At 45.5% G+C, this 20,438-nt stretch overlaps 2 protein-coding genes across 2 annotated transcripts; both read left to right on the top strand.

The window, feature by feature from the left end:
* Positions 1-14,648: 14,648 nt before the first annotated feature.
* LOC112270694 (agamous-like MADS-box protein AGL80) lies at positions 14,649-15,367 on the top strand. Its single transcript, XM_024458725.1, has 2 exons — positions 14,649-15,066; positions 15,183-15,367. Exons 1-2 carry the CDS (start codon positions 14,649-14,651, stop codon positions 15,365-15,367), a joined length of 603 nt encoding a protein of 200 aa, XP_024314493.1.
* A 2,213-nt stretch (positions 15,368-17,580) lies between these two features.
* LOC100846191 lies at positions 17,581-18,576 on the top strand. The gene is made up of 2 exons (XM_003565636.4): positions 17,581-18,068; positions 18,216-18,576. Exons 1-2 carry the CDS (start codon positions 17,948-17,950, stop codon positions 18,347-18,349), a joined length of 255 nt encoding a protein of 84 aa, XP_003565684.1. The 5' UTR covers positions 17,581-17,947; the 3' UTR covers positions 18,350-18,576.
* The last annotated feature ends 1,862 nt before the right edge of the window (positions 18,577-20,438 follow it).

The following is a 20,438-nucleotide window of genomic DNA, read 5'->3' as shown; positions in this document are numbered from 1 at the left end:
TTGTACGAGTATTAAGTATTTCGGTCGTATATCACTGATACTCTAATATCATTGCTATTTCATAAATATCATTATTATTTCATTCATGCATGTATAAGTGTTAGCAAAATTGTTACTGAAATACACGGCTTAGACTTCAGAAAATAAGAGTAAATTTCACATAACTCAGTTATCGAGGCTTTCTTCTCATCGAGCCACAACTTTTGCTAATTTATCCGCAAAACCACATGTTCTGAATCTAATTGTCTCACATCACCCAAATGACGGCTTATGCTATTTTTACTGTTTTTCTTACATGTCGACCCCATTTCTGAGGGCACGTCAGACTTAACCCACCCAACCCGATAACGCTCCCTCTCCTTCTCTCTCTCTCTCTCTCTCTCTCTCACACTCTCTCTCTCCTCTTCCTATGCCGGCCTCCGTGCAGGCCTCCTCCTCCCCCCGCGCGCCTCCACCTCTGTCTCCTCTCTCTACTCCGGTATCCTTTTCTCTCTCCCTTCTCCCTCCGAGCAACAGCTGCGGCGGTGTGGTGGGAAGCGAGCAGCAGCGGTGACCCCCTCTCTTCTCTCTCACGGCAGCGATGGCCGAGACGCGAGCAGTAGAAGCGGAAGCGGCACGCGGCGACGGAATCTCCCTTCCCCTCCTCCCTCCTGTGCGGCACGCGGCGGCGGCAGCGTGCGGGCGGTGCAGGCGAGCGGCGGCAGTGAGCGGGGCTGCGGGGCGGCGGTCAGGGCATGGCAAGCCGGCGGGAAACTTGACGGCGGGGAAGCAAAGATTCAGCTTCCAACCCGGCCAGAAACTGGCTTCCAGTCCATTGTCGTCAAGTTCCAAGCCGGAGAACGTCCTCCTCAGGGAAGACAACAAGGTCGCCAAGATCTGCGACCTCGGGCTGGCCATGTCCTTGAAGACTGAGCCGAAGCCGTATGCTGACGTCGAAGATGCTGCTGGGGAAGCCGGACTATGACACCCGTGTGGACACCATCCCTGCCGCATGCCACAACTTTTGTTTTGGGGTTGGTGGGGGTGGGGGGGGGGGGGGGAATAAGCAGTTGGCCTAACGAGGTAAGAGGTCGGGTCTGCGCTGACGTGTCGACTGACAGGCGGGACATAATTGTAAGAAAAACTGTCAAAATCACTCAACCGTTATTTTGGGCTACGTGAGACAATTAGGCATAGAACGAGTGGTTTTGCGGACAAATTAACAAAAGTTGTGGCACAAAGAAAAAGTAAATTTCAGAAAATCACACTTCTTGTGGCTAGAGTTTCACAAAACTAAGGTTGTTGTTAATAGTCTGAAGGAACCAGAACTATTGGGGTAGTTTTTCTCACAAAACCCAAATCTCAGGGATTAAGACGTTTATGTATTTTTCACAGATTGGACCCGCCTATCATATGCCAGGTAGGCTGTGTCAGGTTGGGATTTGGGGGGAGAGGCGAATCGAGGCTAAGCTAACCCTTAATGGGTCGGGTTGGAAGGTGACGTGGCGATGAAAATGAGTCAGGTAAGCCAAGTGTCAAAATACCATCAAACGTCTTAATCCTCCAATTTGGGTTTTGTGAGAAAGATTACCCGAATAGTTGTGGTTCCTTGAGACTATTAGCAACAATCGTGGTTTTGTGAAACTCTAGCCGCAAGAAGCGTGGTTTTGTGAAATTTACTTAATAATAATAATAATAATTAAAGTTGCCTTAAAAGACTCAAAGATGAAAATCCATGTCATACCCTTCCCGAGCATGCAGCTGCTATTCCACAGCTTTGATCATACTGTCAAATCACCCAAATACTACAAGGAGTGTAACACGTACGCCAATGTGTTGTTATGGATCGTACGTTTTTCTCGCGCAATTCACACACGGCACAAGGACGTTCAAATGATTCTTCGACCATTATTCAACACCAATGCAACATTCACTTAAGATGGCCCACAAGGTTCTTGTTGCGCTCTCTCTCTCTCTCCAATCCTTTCTCGATGTGTTGAATATATGGCTCGATAGTTTCTTCCGGACAGCATGCAAGTTTAGTCTTCACCAACAGATTGGGAGTACTTTACAGAGTATTAGCAATGAGCGTGCATGCATGCTTGTGTCATATTATATCGAGTATGGAGACATCGATCTCACGTGGAGACCTTACTATTCAAGCTACACATTTAGAAGATGTAGTTAGGTTTGGACAGAGCACACCAAGATTGTGCTAAATTAGGTGAAACATATTGGTAAATATGATCTTTTTTTTTTCTTTCGAGTTGTGGTAAATATGATCGGTCGTGCCGAAATCTAAGGCGCACATATCACAGCAGCTAGCGCAAGCAGCCGTTCAGGTTCAGCGACAGTCCTGACAACTTAACATATTCAAGGCAGTTTGACGTTTCCCAACACCCGACGGCGCACGTCGCAAAGTACGACAAACATGGGAAGGACTTCATGTGCCGCATGTAGCGTACGTAGGAGTATATGAAACAAGCCTCTACAATCATCTGCCGCACGTGTCGCCTAGTCTAGATTATCCTGCCGCGAGACGGCGTGGAAAGCCGAGGAAAATCAGGCCAGGGTGGAGAGACTATATATATAGAGAGAGAGAGCAGTCAACATCTTATCGAGACATGAACAATTTGCAAACAAAAAAAAATCAAGGGCTAATGAACCCCATTTTAGCTAGTGATCTCTTGTATCAGACTTCAGTATACACACGCATAGACCATTGCTAGTAATGAAAAGGGGGCTTCCCCGGTTTGAAAAAAATATGTCATTTTGCACATAGACCACGTGTAGCTTTGCTTCTGCTTAGAACAAAGAAGACATCGTGATTTTCATGTGTGAACGACAACAAAAACACAACTTGTTATCTAGCTAGCTACAAAGAAGAAGAATTTGACTATTTTACATCGTTTCTTTCCTCAACTTTCGTCCTCGTTGATGTTTCCTTATGGCGTTCTTTTTCCAAGTGTTACAGATTTGTCAAGGCATATTGATATAGGTCATGTTGTACGACCTTTCCTCCCTTACTTTGTTGCATACATATAGAGTAGAATCACTCTTTAATTCTCTATCTGGTGATGCAATGATCGATTAGAAGTGGATCTAAATATATCTGATTGAGATCTCTATCTGATTCAATTAATAATAATGCATATAATATTCAAATTATTAGTCAAGACATGCTTTTTTTTTGTGGGAAAGTCAAGACATACTAGGCGCGACTAGTATTACAAGTCGGTCTTTCATGTCGATCAAGCATATTATGCATTAAAGTTTTACTACATTCCAGTGTGCTCACCTATTGTGCTTGATCTCGCTAGCTCTCGATCTGAAGAAGGTTAGTGAAGGGCTCTCCATATATTTCTCGTCTAGCTGGACAAAGTGCACAGGATCGATATGGTCTAACATGATTAGGTACAGGATAGCTGCGGGGAGAAAAAAAGGTTTGTGGACTTGATCGCTCCAAGACCAAGCTGCTTCTGTGCCTTACTAGTCCAAGGAGGACTGCGTAGGGTTGCTTGTCTTATATAAACCCCAGACTCCCAAGTCATGCATGGCTTCGGCCCATCTCAAAATACTGATAGGATCGAGATCACACGCAAAATAATGGTCAAATAAGAAGGATCAGATCATGTATTAATTAACACGTGCAATTAATTATTATTATGGTTTTGTTATTGGGAAGTTGTCTGATTTTCAGTTACAGATCAGTAGACGTGCTGGGCCATCAGATCTTAATCCAACAACAAGTGAGAGAAGAGAATATGAAGATGGTACACAGATATATATTAATTCAACGGCTTTAATTTGATGCGTCAACTGAGATTTAAACCTTTTGCTTTAGAATGAGACGATTTGGATACAGTGACACCCTCATATTAATGTGCTCGTAAGAGAGCCTGACGCGATATGCAACGATATGGCGATAGGTATGTAGCTAGGTACACGAACGTTACGTTGGAGCTCCTTCGTAGTGCCATGCCATGCATATTGGAGCGCCCGCCTGAAGGAAGCTTGCCAGGGACAGAACAACTAATAACCAGAAGCTCGCCATCGTAGCTAGCTCGCCCGTGCATTTTTCTTCTACGGGTGTCTGAAATTAGTTCCCTCGATCCTTTTCTGAAAAAACAAGTGTTGGAAGCAGTGGCGACTCACACTCACGCGGCGTTTGGGTCCCCCCGTCCCCCGGCCCGGAATTGAAGTCCGGTCTCCGTCCAAGTATGGCAGTACCAGCAGCGCAGCTTCTTCCGTCCATTCTTCTGGCCCAAAAAGCCTCCCAATTAAGAACACGACGTGCTAGATGGCGAACCTGACGAGCGATCGATCAACGACGACCTCCTCGGACCTACCTTGCTAGCTACGGCACGGGCACGGCGGGGCATGCACAATAGATACAACAGTAGCGACAGCGTACGTAACACCGCCGGGGCCCGCCCCCGCGACTCGCAGGGCCGGAGCCGGAAGAAGGAAGGTCGCCCGCGTCGACGTCCCGGCCGAGTCGCACCACGCATACGCTTCCCGGACGCTGACACCTATAGATCGACATGTCTCAGAGAAGTCTTGAAGACCTTTCGTTGATTAATCTCCCCCCATGACTTTCTTGCATGTGTGTGGGGCCTTGTGTTCTCGTTTGCACTATACGTGTATAACTAATTAATTTCTCCATAAACACACAAAATAAGAAACTTCGTGAGGTCACTGAAGCACGCGTACGGTTCGCGTTTGCGGGTGGTCAGTCAGTTGATCCGTGGTCGATCGATGAAGACGACGTGAGCATTTGGAAATATTCTAGATTTAGACTCCGATAGATAGAGGCAACGTACTAGCTAGCAGGTTATTAGTACTAGTTTGGTGAGTTAGTCACGGAAGCAACGCCAACCAAATGCGACGTCGTCTCGTCAGATCTTTACACAAGCAGACAGTTTACTAGAATGCGTTATGCCTAGTCAACAGAGGCAAAAGCAACAGGTGCATGCAACTCTCTTTTTTTTATGAGAGGAATGCAACTCTTTCATGGACTGCTCACCGAACAAATAGGCTATTTTTATCTCTTGGATCTTGGAGTGGTCATTGAGCTGGGCCAGACTGTATTGTTATAGCCCATGAGTGACCTGCTAGGCTGCTATGGATCGTATGGGTCATGCTGTGTTTTTAGAGCCCAGGAGAGCTGAGCTGTAGCTGGGTCTCCATATATACGGCCTTTGGATTCCCCTAAAAAAAAATATATATACGGCTTTTGACCGGTACTGTGCCATCCTGCAAAGGGCCGAGGTGGGACATGTGGCCGAGGGACTAAAGAACAACGTACTGTTCTGAAAAAGGCCGCAAAGGCATACGTTAGCGCTACTGTCAAATTCAACATTCTCCGGAAAAAAAAAATGGAAATACAGAGCGAACGTCGCTCCTAGCTTTCCGGCACGACGGAAAAAATTGCCATCCGCATAAAACTAAAGTTGTCATCTAAAAAAAACTAAAGTTGTCATCCCGTGGAACTAAACATTCGCTCTCTAACTTTTTGGCGCGACGGAGTTGAGTTGTCACCCACAAAAAACTAAAGTTGCCACCACTAAAGACACGTGGCGCGATCACAGCCATAGTTTTTCCTTTCGCTTCAAGAGACTAAAGAGCGAACGTTCACTCATTATAATTTCAAAAGAAACCCAGTGTAATTCAACATTTTTCTATTTTTAATCCAATAAATGTGTTTACGTAAAGGATATGTCGTTCTGTAAAGTTATCTCTTTGTTGGGTCCTAATTTTTGGAAAACCTAGTGTTCATTTTATATAGTTCAATGAATATGCTCATTGTATTAGACTTTTGGAGGCCTAATTTTTAAACTCAAGGGATTTAAATTAGATTCTGGCTTCCCTAATTTTAGAATGTGTGGGGAAGGATGTATCATCGCTGTCAATAATATCAATATATACTCCATCGGAAAGTGTTTAGATTAAATTCAGCCAAAATCCATGTTTTGTTTTTAGTGAGAAAAGGCCAATTTTTTTTATTGAAACTGACGTCTATCAAAATCTAAGGTCTGCTTCGGTGAGGGAGTTCCTAGTGTAGAGAAAGGTCCGATGTTCTAACCACCCCCGCTATATGGAAGAGTGTTGGAAATCGTCGACGTTGACTCACTCTTTTTACGGCCCAAGCGACCAATCGATCCTTCACTCTCGCTACGTAAATAGTCTAGACCGACACGAAAATGTTGATTTTCTATGTCGGGTTCTCGTGCCCGACATGAAAATAAATAATTTCGTGTCGGTAGTACTATGCCCGTCACAATATTATTTTTGTGACGGCACTTCTGGTGCCCGACATGAATATAAATAATTTCATGTCGATAGTACTATGTCCGTGACAATTATTATTTTGTGACTGCACTTTTGATGCCCGACACGAAAATAAATCACCGTAACTAAACTCTGTGATCCCGGTAGAGCTAGGAGTGCAATCGAACCTATTTAAGAAACATCGATGTGTTAACTTTTTTGAGTGTATGTGGACCCTCGCTCATAGGGCTGGCTTAGAAACCACACACTAGCAATTCCGCCCTCAGCCATTGCCCGCTCCTAAATGTTTACGGGCAATGGCCGAGGGCGGAATTGCTAGTGTGTTACGCAATGAAACAATAATAGAAGCAAAATTTTCCACACAACAACAAACTTTATTTTGTACCTGCAAAAAAACACTTTATTTTGCTTCTATTAAGGTTTCTCTAGTACAACAACAGATTTTATTACGGTTGTATTCAGATTTCACAAAAGCAAAATTTCTTATTTTCTTCATCGAGGTTCCGTTATTGTTTCATTAAGATTTCACGGAAGGCAAATTTCATCAGTGTTTTATTATTAGGTTTTGTTCCAATTTCAGCAAGCTTTCACAAATTTTTTCCAAAAAGTCTCATATTTTGGTTTGGTACAATTCCAGCACTAGTTCTAAAAGAGCGAGACGTGGGGCAATCCTAAGGGCTTGTTTGGTACTAGAGTTTTTGGAGTGTCTTTTAGTGTATTATCCACTCCAAATTGAAAAACACTAGAAATCCTAAATGGTTGTTTGGTACGAAGAATTATCTCTAGTTTTCCCCTACAAAACACTCCTTTTTTGTACCAAATTAAACACTTCTCATACTAATGTCTTTAGAAAAGCACTAGTGTTTTGGGTTTTTAAGAGTTTTGGGTGAGCACGCAAACCTCTCAAATACCAAAACACTTGTGACTAAAAAATACACTAGCATCAAACAAGCCCTAAGGAGGAACTCCTGCGCGAGGAGCTAAGACCCCATCCCAGAGTTTTTTTTCCTTGCTAGAGATGTACGTAGAGACAGAAATCTGTAGCTAAGAATTTCTATTGGTAACCAGAGCTAGTGAGCACGCAACACATCATTTTTCTTCCAACAAATACTTTGTACAAATCGTAGATGCACAACACTTTCCATACACACACACACACCAAGAAAAACACATACATACCGAACTCTCGGAGCTCGAATATGGACGAAATCACAGCAGACATCTGACTAAGAAAACAACAGAGTAACGACCCACAGCTACGTACTCCAAACAAACCAATTTTTAGCCACAACACAAGCAACGACCATCCGTCCGGTTGCACGTCCGCATACATACATGCATGCATGCAGGACGTACGACGCTGGCTACTAATTATCCGTCTTGCCCGTTATCGAGCATTTGGCGGTGCACCCTGTCAATGAACTCGGAGGCCTTCCGGTCGATGTCGCGCTCGGCGTACCAGTGGCGGCCATAATCGTCGTCGTCGCTCGGTCGCACCTTCGTCCCGTGGTACCTCTGCTGCTGCTGTTGCCCCGCCATCGCCTCCTCCTCTTGCTGCTGCTGCCTCTTATTCTTACATACAAACAGGGACGCGAGCAGTGACCTCTTCCCTGATCTCCCCATATCACAGAGTCTCTCTGCTAGCAAGAGATATATATCTCTCTCCCTTAGGCCTTAACACTCCGTTGCAATGTGTGCGAGGTAATTTACTTGGTTGGCTGCACGGGAACATGGCGTTGGTGATGCGGTATTTATACTAGACCGACCGGCCTGGCCCCGCCCCTGCACGCATGCGCGCCCGCAAGTCTGTCTATGGTTAGGCAGCAGCTTTGTATGATTTGTTGCAGCCGAGATTCGTAGCTAGCCTGTTGCTTTTTTGACTGGCCACTCGTTGATCGGGCCGTGTAATCCAGGGACATTTGTTTAGTCTGTCCCCGGTAATTACTGCCGATTACTAAGTACCGAGTGCAGATGGACACTGAAGCAAGCAACAGAAAGTGCGTGACCAAAAGTATAACCGAGGATCGGGGTTTTGTAGTGCATGCTTTAATTACATGGACTGTAGTACTGCGGTCAATAAGGTATGTATATATCTCATTATCTTTGGTGGAGCGAATGAATTCACACGTGCATTTGTTTTGTCCCGCACGTAAACGTACGTGGCGAGCACAGAGGTATGCAGTTCGTGTGAAGAAAAAGCGCATGCATGCAAAGGCCGAGTTGAGTAGTAGGGCAGCCATAAGCTGCCTGCTGGCGTTGAATTGTTCAGAGGGCCGGTCAGCTTTCTGAATTTGTTAAATGTACAGCAAGTACATACTGCTGCTGTTGGCTGGAGTTGAATTGTTCAAGCTAGCAGAGAGTGTGGTAATGGCTAAACGAGTATGCAGATCATGTTTTTATAGCTTAAATGAGACGCTACAAGGACAAGAAGATTCACGGACAAATTTGCAACATTTTGTCCATGCTTGAAATCGACAGTCAACGAAGGCATCCAACAAGTCCAAAAAAAAAAAGATTCCTGGGGTTGTTGATGGGCCATCGAGACGATCTCTGGTTGGCTGCAGGCAGCGCATGCATGCATGCATGCACGACTGACTGTCTCGCCCGAAATTTCCGAAAGGTGCGCCCACCGCATTCAGAATCCTCTGGCTATTCGAACTAATAGCTTATCATCGGTGATGAAGCCGTCTAATTGTGCTGAGTTCCTCTGTGATTATCTCACAACTAATAGCTTATCACAGACTAACGTATTAAAGGAACAGAGGGAACATAAAACATCATATCCTCTGATTCGGGGAAAAAGGATAAAAAAAAAACATCGTACCGTTATCTCTTATTACTAGCTTATCGCAGATTCACTGAGCAATTTTCGTTGCCAAGTATCGTTTTGGGCGTGTGCACGTTCACGAAACAGGAAGAAAGGAGATCACTTCGTCAAGTCAGTTTAAGAGAATAAATGCCCTGAGATTTTTTTAACCACGCATGCACGTATCTTCTTTGAGATGATGATTACCCTACTTACTTAGATTATTATGATTAGCGTACATGCTTTTGTTAATTGATGGTTCTTTTCATCTTGAGCTAGCTTGCTCAGAGAAGGTGTTAGGCATGTCCAACAACAAAGCATTTTTTTTTCTAGAATACATCCAAGCGGATGTATCATATATTGAAGAAGAAAACTGCATAGCAGTTACAACGCCTCAAGGACGTGAATAACAAAGTCAACTACTCACACCTACTCCACAATTTACCCACCGAACTACTCCGGTCCGGACCCTTAAACAAGCCAGCACTCCACCAAAGTCTACCCTCATTATCTATGAACCTAAGAACCATCGAAACATCTGGTCTCGCCCCATCAAAGACCACCGCATTCCTGTGCTTCCAAAGGGACCACCAAATTAAGATAATAGCCGTCGCGAGATCCCTTTCTTCCGTGTGCTTCCAAAGGGATCACCAAATTAAGATAATAGCCATCGCGAGATCCCTTTCTTCCGACTTCGGGACCGACAAACCAGACCACCAAACCGCCGGCACACTACTCGCCGTAGGCATCCAATCAGGCCGCCTCCAAGTGCAGATCATTGCCGCCCAAACCCTTCTTGACAGAACACAACCAAGCGGAAGGTGAGCAATGGTCTCAGGTTCCTGATCACAGAAAGGGCAAACAGGGGGATGTGGCAGACCATGCCTAGCCAGCCTGACGGCGGTCCAGCAATGGTTTTGCAGAGCAAGCCACACGAAGAAGCGGCAACGTAGGGGCGCGCGCGACTTCCACAACTCCACAGCGCAAGGCATCGCCACTCTACCACCGAAAAAAGCAGCATACGCTGAGGCCGCCGAGTATGTGCCCGAGGAGGTCCAGTTCCAACGGAACACATCCTCCCGGTCGGCAAGAACCACCTGATGAACACAGGTCGCGATATCAAGGAGTTCCATGATCGTCTGCTCGGGAAGATCGGGATTGATACAACGAATCCAACGATGATCCCTAAGAGCCTCAGCCACCGAAAGCCGGGTCGCGGCCGTAGAAAGGTTACAAAAAAGAAGAGGGGCACGGTCCGCCAAGCAACCTCCAGCTAACCACGGATCGGACCAAAAGGAGACGGTCTTACCATCACCTATGTGAACTGACATGGCCGCCTCCACAAACTCCCGAGCCACAGATGGGATTTGCAGCCGAAATTCCCCCCACGTCTAGGTTCCACCTTCCTAAGCCAACACCATCTAGCCCGAAGGGCCACATTCAGCAACCTGAGATTGGGAAGTCCAAGACCACCAAACTCTTTTGGTGAGCAAACCTTGTCCCAAGCAACAAGGCAGTGCCCAGCCCGAGCCTCTTTCCGACCACGCCAAAGAAAGCCTCGAGAGATCTTATCCAAGCCATCTAGAATCTTCATTGGCAAGTCCAGAGACATCATGGCGTAGATGGGCATTGCCAACAGAGTGGATTGCACCAGAGTAAGCCGTCCACTCGTAGAAAGCATAGAAGCCGACCACGATTGGAGCTTATTAGCCACCTTATCCACCAAAAACTGCAGTTGAGATGCTGACGGCTTACGGACCCCGAAAGGCAGGCCCAAATAAGTGCAAGGGAAGGGCCGAACCGCACAGCCAAGCTCTCTCGCGCATCCACCACCACCAGGTCCGAGCAACGAATTGGGTGTGCCGAGGTCTTCGAAAGGTTGACCAAAATCCCCGACGCCACACCAAAGTCGTGCAGAATAGCTGACCCCACCCGAAGGTCACGAACCGCCGGCCGGAGGAAGACAACAACATCATCCGCAAAAAAAGAAGTCCGATGTGCCAGACACCCCTAGATGCCAATCTCGTAAGGAGGCCACACTCCTCCGCCTTTGCAAAAATCGAGTTGAGGACGTCCATAGCCAATATGAACAAAATAGGCAAAAGAGGATCGCCTTGCCGGAGACCGCGCCGGTGAGCAATGGAATGACCGGGCACCCCATTCAGCAAGACACGCGTGGTAGACGTGCCTAGAAGCGCACCCACCCGACCAATCCACTTTCTGCCAAAGCCAAGCCGACGAAGCACATCAAATAAGAAGGACCAATGGTGGGAATCGAAGGCCTTCAAAATGTCAAGCTTCACCAAGACTGCCGGGGTGCGCAAACCATGAAGTTGCCGAGCAGTTCCCTGAACCAGGAGGAAGTTGTCGCGGAGACACCTCCCCTTGATGAAGGCCCCTTGGTGCAAACCCACCAGCCGAGGAAGTTCAGGCGCCAGGCAATTCGCCATAGCCTTGGCCAACATCTTACCAATCCCATGAATAAGACTGATCGGGCGGAAGTCCCTCATATCCACGGCGCCCGACAACTTGGGCAGGAGGCAGATGAACGCCTGATTAACCGCGTCAAGCCCACAAGAATCCAAATCTGACAATGATCGAAAGCAGTCCACAATGTCGTCCTTGATGATACTCCAACAGAAGGTGAAAAATGAAAATCTCCCGGTGAAGCCATCCGGACCAGGGCTCTTATCCGGGGGAAGTTCCTTAACCACCTACCAGATTTCCTCCTCCGGAAAGGCCTCTTCTAGGCCCAACAACTGAAACGGACTCGGGTGCAGGTTACAAGGACGGAAAACAACTCTATCGTGCGTTATGTGAGATAAAATCAGAATTGGTCTCAAGCAATGAAAACTATCTTTGTCCTCTTCTATGTTTGCTGATGGAGGATGATTGGAACAATCTGTTCTCATCTCTTAGTGTTCTTTAATGCTACTTGATGATTAGAGTAAATTTGTAGTATTGTTCCTTTGAATGATTTGTGAATACTTTAGACACATTGTGGAGGAGAGAGGTTCTCTTCTCTCTGCCATTGATGTATAGGTTTGCATTTGTTTCATCTTTTGCATTATGTTACAACTGCATTTTTCAAGGTCATTCTCCCTCCCTGACCTTGCTAGCCTTTCTAGTACAATATGATATGTTTGCTTGTGCTCACATCCCAACTAAAATTTGGATGAAAGAGAAAGAATATGAAAAAAAAATCCTGAAAAAGAAAAGAAAAGGAGTTATGCAGAAAAAGAAAAGTATACGTGTGTTCTATCCAATATGACCCACTTCTTCCATGGGAAAAGGCGACTAGTATGGTTATTTGGCTCAAAGCTTTGGTACTGGTTGGGAAGGAGTGGTGCCCTGTTTCTTGCTGAATCTATAACAATAAGAAAACACCACTCACTATCTTGTTTTGAGTCACTTCTTTCCATTATGCAACCATCCTCTATCGCTCCATGTAGTGGTATTCAAACTTCAAAAGTCAATCATCTTTTTATGAACTTACATAGTCCCTGTTTTTGTGGGCTTGGCAGTTTTCCCTCTATTTTTGTTCCGTGATTTCAGTTATTTAAACCGCAGAGTAAAAATCCTAGAAGATTATGACAAAAGGTTCTTGAAGGGACGAACCACCACACAGAGGAGCAGAGACAGAGGCCCAACAGAGGGTAACTCATCTCCCTTGAGGGGAGAGGTTCAAGGAAGTAGAAGAGGGGAGTGAGGGGGGGGGGGGTGCTTTCGGTGGCTCCTCAACATCGCCTGGGCATTGTGTCTTCCTCTCCATGGGCAAAGGAATTGTCTTACTCACCAATCACCATCTCCAAGTGTATCCCTCTGTCCAGCGTTGTTCCTCTGTCGTCCATCGGCAAATTGATGTTAGGTCTATGAATTATTCCCCATTATCTATTTTATCACTATGTTTGTTTGAGTAGCGATCAGTTCTATGGCACTCGGTAAATAGTACGTTGGTGGTTGCAATTCTAGTTTGTTAATTCCCATGTTGTTCTTTTGTGCAAGTGTATCGGTGCATGGATGCATCCGGTGATCACCTAGTGCAACACTATCTATGTCATGATGAACCGAGGAGGGGACGCAGAGTGACATGAATCCAATCCCCAAATCTTGGATTCTTGGCTTAGGGGAATTATGGGACCTTAAAACTTATTGATGTGGTTAGGCTTTGCCTTAATTATTATGGGCTTTCGTGGATGTGGGGTTTAAGATTTAATTGCAAGTGGTACATTGTCATGGATATGCTTGTGCATAGCTAGTTATGGCTCCACTCTCGGAAGCAACATAAGGTTTCACTTTGTAGTCGACCGTTTCTTTACAACTAGCCAATTGCCATGGACTATTGCTCTATTTGGTGTCACCTTAGCTTGCATATTTGTCTTGCATATCTGTCTTGCATATTAGTGCATACAAACCTGACCTTATCAGTTGCATATTTATTTCTTGCATCTTGCATGTTGCATTGCTCGGAACTACTCTAAATTGCTCTGGACCGCTCTAGTTACATGAACATCAATCATCTACCTCTTTCTCTGCTACAGTGCATATATAGCTATTTATTGTACACATCTAGCTTAAGAGGACATTTCGATTTACCTAACGATTTGATACTCTCACTTCCATATTTTGAATTATGCTACAACTATCCCCGGGACTTGGGGGCTAGGTTGTCACCATCTCAACAGTATCTCAATTTGTATCTACATAATTAGGAAAAACCTGATATGTAGTCTAGAGTTTCCATGCAACATTCTTTTGTCTGGAGAAGGGGGTGTAGGAGAGGAGTTGATGTGATCTGTCTTGGACAAGTAATGACTAATTCTTTTATTTCCTTTTGCCCGGGCTGACTTGTGGGAGGCGTGATGGGCCGCGATGGCATTCCGTGGGGCGGAATGAGCCACTGAGAGCACTTTCTGCTAATAGGAGGGGTGCTGGGAAGGAGCTATGTCAGGTTGTTGTTGCTAACAGGACCGGGGGTACCATCGTCTGGTACTAGTTAGCACTACCGTGAGACGGTCGTCGTGTACTTTCCTCATTTAATCTATATAGAAGATAGTAATTATATATTGCCTTCCGAACTTAACAAGTTACGAGCAAAAGTACCAGTCCAGATACACCATGTCAAGCAACGCAAGTTTCTGGATATGTATTGCACGAAATAATGTACAAGTCGATCAATTGGTCTAATTTTGTAACTTAATAATTCCGCCCATCCCTCCATTATAAGATAATTGTATTAATTGATTATTGTTTTTCTTAACTTTGCTACAAATAAATGAATGGCTTATCAGGCGATGGATAATCATAAAATCATAAAGGAATAAATGGTCACAATTAAGACCGAATTTAAGATTTGCTAGCTATACGGTCATGTAATTCAATAACATTAATTCATGAATATCTCTGCCACATCGTGTTGCAATCCTCATCCATGCGGACCAATGCTATAAATTCAAACACTCCTTCGTAGCTTTCTTCTCACCACAGTGACCTTTTCCTTGGCTGCTGGTTGACCTGAAGCTAGCTAGCCTCTCTTGCGTACTTGATTGGCACTATCCAGTGAGTTGAGGCAATGGGTCGCAAGAAGGTGAGCCTCCAGCGGATCCCCAATGACGCGGCCCGGCGCGCCACCTTCAGAAACCGCCACGATGTCCTAGTGAAGAAGGCGAGTGAGCTATCCACTCTCTGCAACATCAAGGCTTGTGTGATTGTGTATGGCGAGGGAGAGGCGCAGCCCGAGGTGTGGTCATTTGTCGATGAGGTGGTACCCATTCTGCATCGATATAAGGCCATGCCTGAGATTGGACAGTGCAAGAAAACTGTGACCCAGGAGGACTTCCTCCGCCAGCGCATCGACAAGCTCAAAAGGCAGGTCCACAAGGCGGTCCAAGAGAACCGTGAACTTGACACGGCATGCCTAGTGCACAAGGCCATGCTTGGCCACCTCCCGAGACTCGAGGGCCTCACCGTCGAGGAGGCCGCCAATGTTGGTTGGATGGTGCAAATGAAAATCAAAAGCCTTGGGGACCGTATTGCGAATCTCCAAGCGCATGCGTGGCTCCAGCTCTATGCTCAGCCAGCTCCCTCTGTGATGTATGCGCAACAGGCCATCAGGAGACTTGGCTCAACAAGGTGAGGCCCCCTCAGGTCCACAGTGGATTTACTGGTGGCAACAATGCTACCTCCAGCATGGCCCACAACAACATGGCTAGCACCAATGCCAGTGGAGGGTTCTCACGGCAGTGTCATGCTGGTACTGGCAATTCTAGTTCGTCTTTCCATCACATGTAAGGAGATGATCTCCCTATTGCATGAATGCCTAGCCAGCTATGTGCACCTCCTATCGATCGCTTACCGATCCATCTCTTATGAGTTTCATTTACTTTGTCGTTGTATGGGCCGCATGGATCCAATCTATTCTTAGATCTAGTCATGAAGTGTCGTGTAACAATGTCATGTGTCGTTTGTTATCCATATACAGAACCATTTTAGTTTGATCTTCCATGTTGTTGTGATGTTTGTTCTGGTTGTAATTTATATCCCTTGTCCTAATCCACAACTTTTCAAGGAATTTGAGGGACTTTTCTTGATTTTCAGATATTTTCCTAGTTTTTCTGAGATTCTAGGAGATTTTCGCAAATTTTAGGGACGTTTTATGATTCTCATCCGAAAAGACCCATAGTTTTTTTTAATAAAAGGACGTCGGTAGAATTGGGCTTGTCCCAAAATACCTTGGATAGAAGACCTTGGGCCTCAGTATGAAGAGTTGCGCTGACAGCTGGACCAGAGGCGACTGCTAGAAATTTCTCGTCGGATGGCTTTGTATTCAAGAGGAAAAGAGACAGAATGTGAGGATGGACCAAGGAGTTCAGCGTGATTCCACGCTGGTCCCGACAAGTAGGTTCCCCTACAGATTTTTGGTTTTTTTGTTATCATTGGTGTTGGACTTGTGATATATTAGGTCAAAATTCTTTGGGTTCGTGTTTTTTTCTGTTACCATAGCCCCTACGTAAGTGTTTATGTGTAATTTACTTTAATATTTTTTTTATAGTATACTCATTTCATATTGTAGATCTTAGTAGATTTCTCTATACACTTGGTCAAAGTTGAATTATTATTTTTACTTAGGAACCCCAGCACGTAATAATAAACACTACGGAGTACAGTAGTTTAGTGCAGGAATCAACGCACCCCGTTTTAGGTAGCAAGTTGTGAAGGCAAACATGTGACCCATGCTCCCAACACGGGGAAAAAAGGTATAACAATGACGTCATCTATCCATACATGCTTGAACACTTAACGGTTCGAAGTACCATGAACAGACCAAAAGAATCAATCCTCCATTGCCGTAAGTTAAAACACTGTGCAGGCGCACTTGCCAACAGTGTCCCAGGCTGCAACTTGCGCCGCGTCGTGATGGGAGGAGGAATCCCGGGTCCGGGCATCACTGGGGTTCCGAGTCTAGCAGGAACAACCCAACTAATTGACCGCATATATAACTCAGCTGGTAGGGGTCCCGGCCGGCGGCTAGCGAGCTTGCATGGCAGGATCGACCTTGGGGCTAGGGCGCCATTGGCGAGGACATGATTGTCAGTAGGGGCTGTTCCGGCCCGAATCTTTCTCTTCTTTCTTTTAAATTCCACGGTCGACATGACACGTGATGGAAAGAGTTCCTGTTGGGTAAGAGATAACATAAAGAGATCGGATTAATCAAAGGCAATGCTTGATTTGTTTTATGGAAAAGGAGTCTGTTCTCCGAAGTACAGGAGAAAGTGTTTGTCACCCATTGACACAAGTAGGATTTGCTCTGAACCTCAGCATGGGATCCGAGCTCTCGTACATGATCTACTGATGGGAAATTAATTGCGTTAGTAGCTGATTGTAGCTGCAGCTGAATCCCTCAGACCAAACTTTAGCCATGCCAAAAAGATGTAAGGTGGGAATTCTGCCAGACGATATATAGCTAAGGGCAAAAATCCACAGTATATATTCCCTCCGGCCTAAAATAAGTGACGTGGATTTGTCTAAAAATCTATATAATTCTTACACAAATCCAAGTCACTTATTTTGAGACGGAGGGGTATTATCTTTCGAGTGAACTTCATATTTTATTTCTTGTTTGTAAATTTCTGATGATTTTTGCTTGTTTAAAATTTTGTGTCACATATATGACCAGACCTACCGTTGCCCTCCCGGAAAAAAGACCTTGCCTATGTGAGAGGGAGAGATAAAAAGAAAATAAAACACCCACCAGTTTGGAATTTAAAGGCGAGCATTTAGCAAGAGCATTTAGCACAGCACAGTGGCTAGCTGCTGCGAGGGGCGGCGGAGGCGACGAAATTCCCGGGGCAGCAGTACGTGGTCCATGCATTGCACGGCACGATCCAACCCAATCATGCGCGCCACTGCTTGCTGCTGCACATCCTTCCTTCTCTCTCGCGCGATGGAGCACGTGCAGCTAGCCACTGTGCTGTGCTTAACATGGCTGCGCACCCCGCTTGTCCCCCGGATCTTGCCTCCCCTTTCCCCTCTCTCTCTCCCCTCCAATCACCCCACGTCTCATCATGCTAACTATCGTGTGCATCTTCCTTTCTCCTCTTCTTCTTCTTCCCCATTGCCATTGTATTAACCAGTACCCACCATATATACAGGCCAACGCTATGCCATGTATGATTTTGATCGTCTCTGCTATCCTTTCCTGCTACATATATACTACAGTTCCACCACACCAGCTTCGTATACCCTTCGTACACACACGCATGTGCAAATAATTACTCCTTGCTCTTAATTTTGGATTTGCTGTGAGCAGTGCGTGCTTCTCTCCTTGCTCTTACGCAAGCAGCTTTGTGCGCACGCTGCGTTGCGTTGTATATGGGTGGTTCTTCGTGGGTGCGCACCATGACGTCGCCGTTCCGGAAAGCCTGCACCATCTTCGGCCCACCGCCGCACAAGGAGGGCAAGAAGCAGCCGCAGCAGCAGCAGCCCACCTCAGGTAATTACATCCAATTTGCTCAGGACGCATCTATTGATTGATATCTTAATTTGATTCACTTCTGTTCTGGACGTGCAAAAATCGATCCATCTTCTTAACTGAACTTAATCAGCTGATGATCGAGGATATGCCTTTTGTCTCTTGCAGCGATGATGCATCACATCGTGGAGGCCGAGAGGGCCAAGCTGCACTGTGAGGTGATGGCGTGCGCTTACGAGGACGTGCAAGTCATGTGGTCCATGCTCGACAAGGCGAAGATCCAGGAATTCAATGGCAGCTAGCTACATCGTCACGACCAGTGGATCCGCATATGCTTGCAAGGACTGTGGACGGATGGACGACTTCCGGTTCCAATTTTCCAGTCATGTGAAGCGACCGCGCCGCGCCCATAGAGGGTTCAATCAAGCAGGCTCTAGATCGACTCGCTAGCACACACAGTTTAAAAATGTAATATCAAGATACAAAGGTTGAAAGTATATTACATCGCATTGATCTGGATTTAATAGTACCACATCTTGCATAATCTCATAGATTACCTCAAAAGAAAATAAAGTCTTGTAGCAGAAAGCAGAAAATACAGGAGTCTCATAACAACTCCATAGTCGAAACATGTTGGAATGTAAACTCGCAACCCTAACAATTCGTACCTCACTTTTCACGTGGTTCACCTGCAACATTAAACGTTACAGCCACTAGTAGGTCAATACATTCAATGTATTGGCAAGTTCAATAAAGTGTTATAACAGACCTATCAAGTACATGCAATATTTGGTTGAATGGGGTTCATGCTTTTTGCGTGGAAGCAAAACATAGTTTTTTCTATTATAATTGAAGTTACAATAATGTTACTCTATTGGACATTGGGTAGACACACCGATACTATTATTAAACTATGTACACCAGATAGACATCAACGGTGCTCCTATCCCAAGTTCAAAACATTAAATTTTATTATGAAGTTGGAGTGAATGAGACCTTCTTTACAGCTCCCAAATCTAGCTGCTCAAAATTGTCCATGACAGGGGACACGACTAAGTAATTAGTTTGACACTCTCGAGAGGTTGTACAGTTTACCCACAAGAAATCGACATGTTAATCAGTTGCTATCCTCAGGGTAGAGTAGCAACGACATCGATTACGAGACTTTTCAGAAGTAATTCCCCAAACCACCTGAGGGACCCGCACTCCCACCTACACATTCTACATCATCACAATCCCTCGGATCTGGGTTCAAACAACTTACTCCGTCAAGCAAGAGCCCATATTAGCATGTGGTTCTGCTGGAATTAATTAAATAGAAAACTAGTCCAGTCTCTGGATACCCCGGGTGGCATTCCACATTTGCGACGCAAGCGCTCCAATAGACATGGAGAGACGACTCATAGAAATGGACCTGACGCCGCATAACATCTAAAGATCTCAAAGCAGCCCGCCCAGGATGATTCATTGAAGTTGTTTTAGCCATACTTCGAAAATAGTTTACAACAACAATTTCATGATATAATGATTCCCACCCACGTATGCTAAAATAGCATGGCTAAACATTCAGCTACTCACGGTGGCTATTGGTGGAAAGATAATGGCAATGATAACCTATACTACTAGGACATCATAACTAGCATAGATATAATAAATAATCATATCAATGCATTCGACAACAACTCTAGTGCATAAGAATTTAAAATAAGGAATAATAATGGGATCATGGTCAAAGTGAACTTGCCTGTTTAGTGTCTATGTATCTCTTCTTCTTCGCAACACTCACGTTAATCACACTCCGTATAATCTATCGTGAAGAAAGGTATAACTCCAATAAACACAATGTTCATAGAACACCAAATAAAATATACGAAAGCGAAAACACAATAAACGTATACTATAACAGTATGGGAATTAGAGACGAGAGGCAAAGGTTCGATGTGATGCGATAGGAATCGGCTTTTATAGGTCGAGGAGGGAGATTGGGACGTAAATGCCGATGGCGGCATTAAGGGCAGTATGGACGGTGAAGGCCGTGAATAGGGTGATTAAGGAGGAAATTAGGGAGAGGAGGTCCGTGGTGGTTTAGAGAACCTGGACGGGTCGCGGGGCGAGCGGGCGTGGTCGGAGGCAGAGATTGCGGCGGTAGTGGCGCCGCCTGCGTCCTTCTGTGCGTGGTGCCAGGAGGAAGACGAGAAGGAACGCTCGGTCGACGTTGGGCTGGGCGTTGGGGGGAGATGGTCCAAAGGAAGAAGACACAGGGAAAGATATAAAGAAAAAGGGAGGAAGAAAGGAGATGGGCCTGAAGGACGGGTGTGGCCCAAGAAGAAAGAAAAGAAATAGGAGACAAGAGGGGATGGGCTGCGGTTGGGCTAGGGCAGATGGGCTTCG

This window comes from Brachypodium distachyon, chromosome 2 (assembly GCF_000005505.3).
Source record: "Brachypodium distachyon strain Bd21 chromosome 2, Brachypodium_distachyon_v3.0, whole genome shotgun sequence".
Lineage (NCBI taxonomy): Eukaryota > Viridiplantae > Streptophyta > Magnoliopsida > Poales > Poaceae > Brachypodium > Brachypodium distachyon.
The sequence above is the reverse complement of the archived record's forward strand: the minus strand, read 5'-3'. Positions and strand labels throughout refer to the sequence as shown.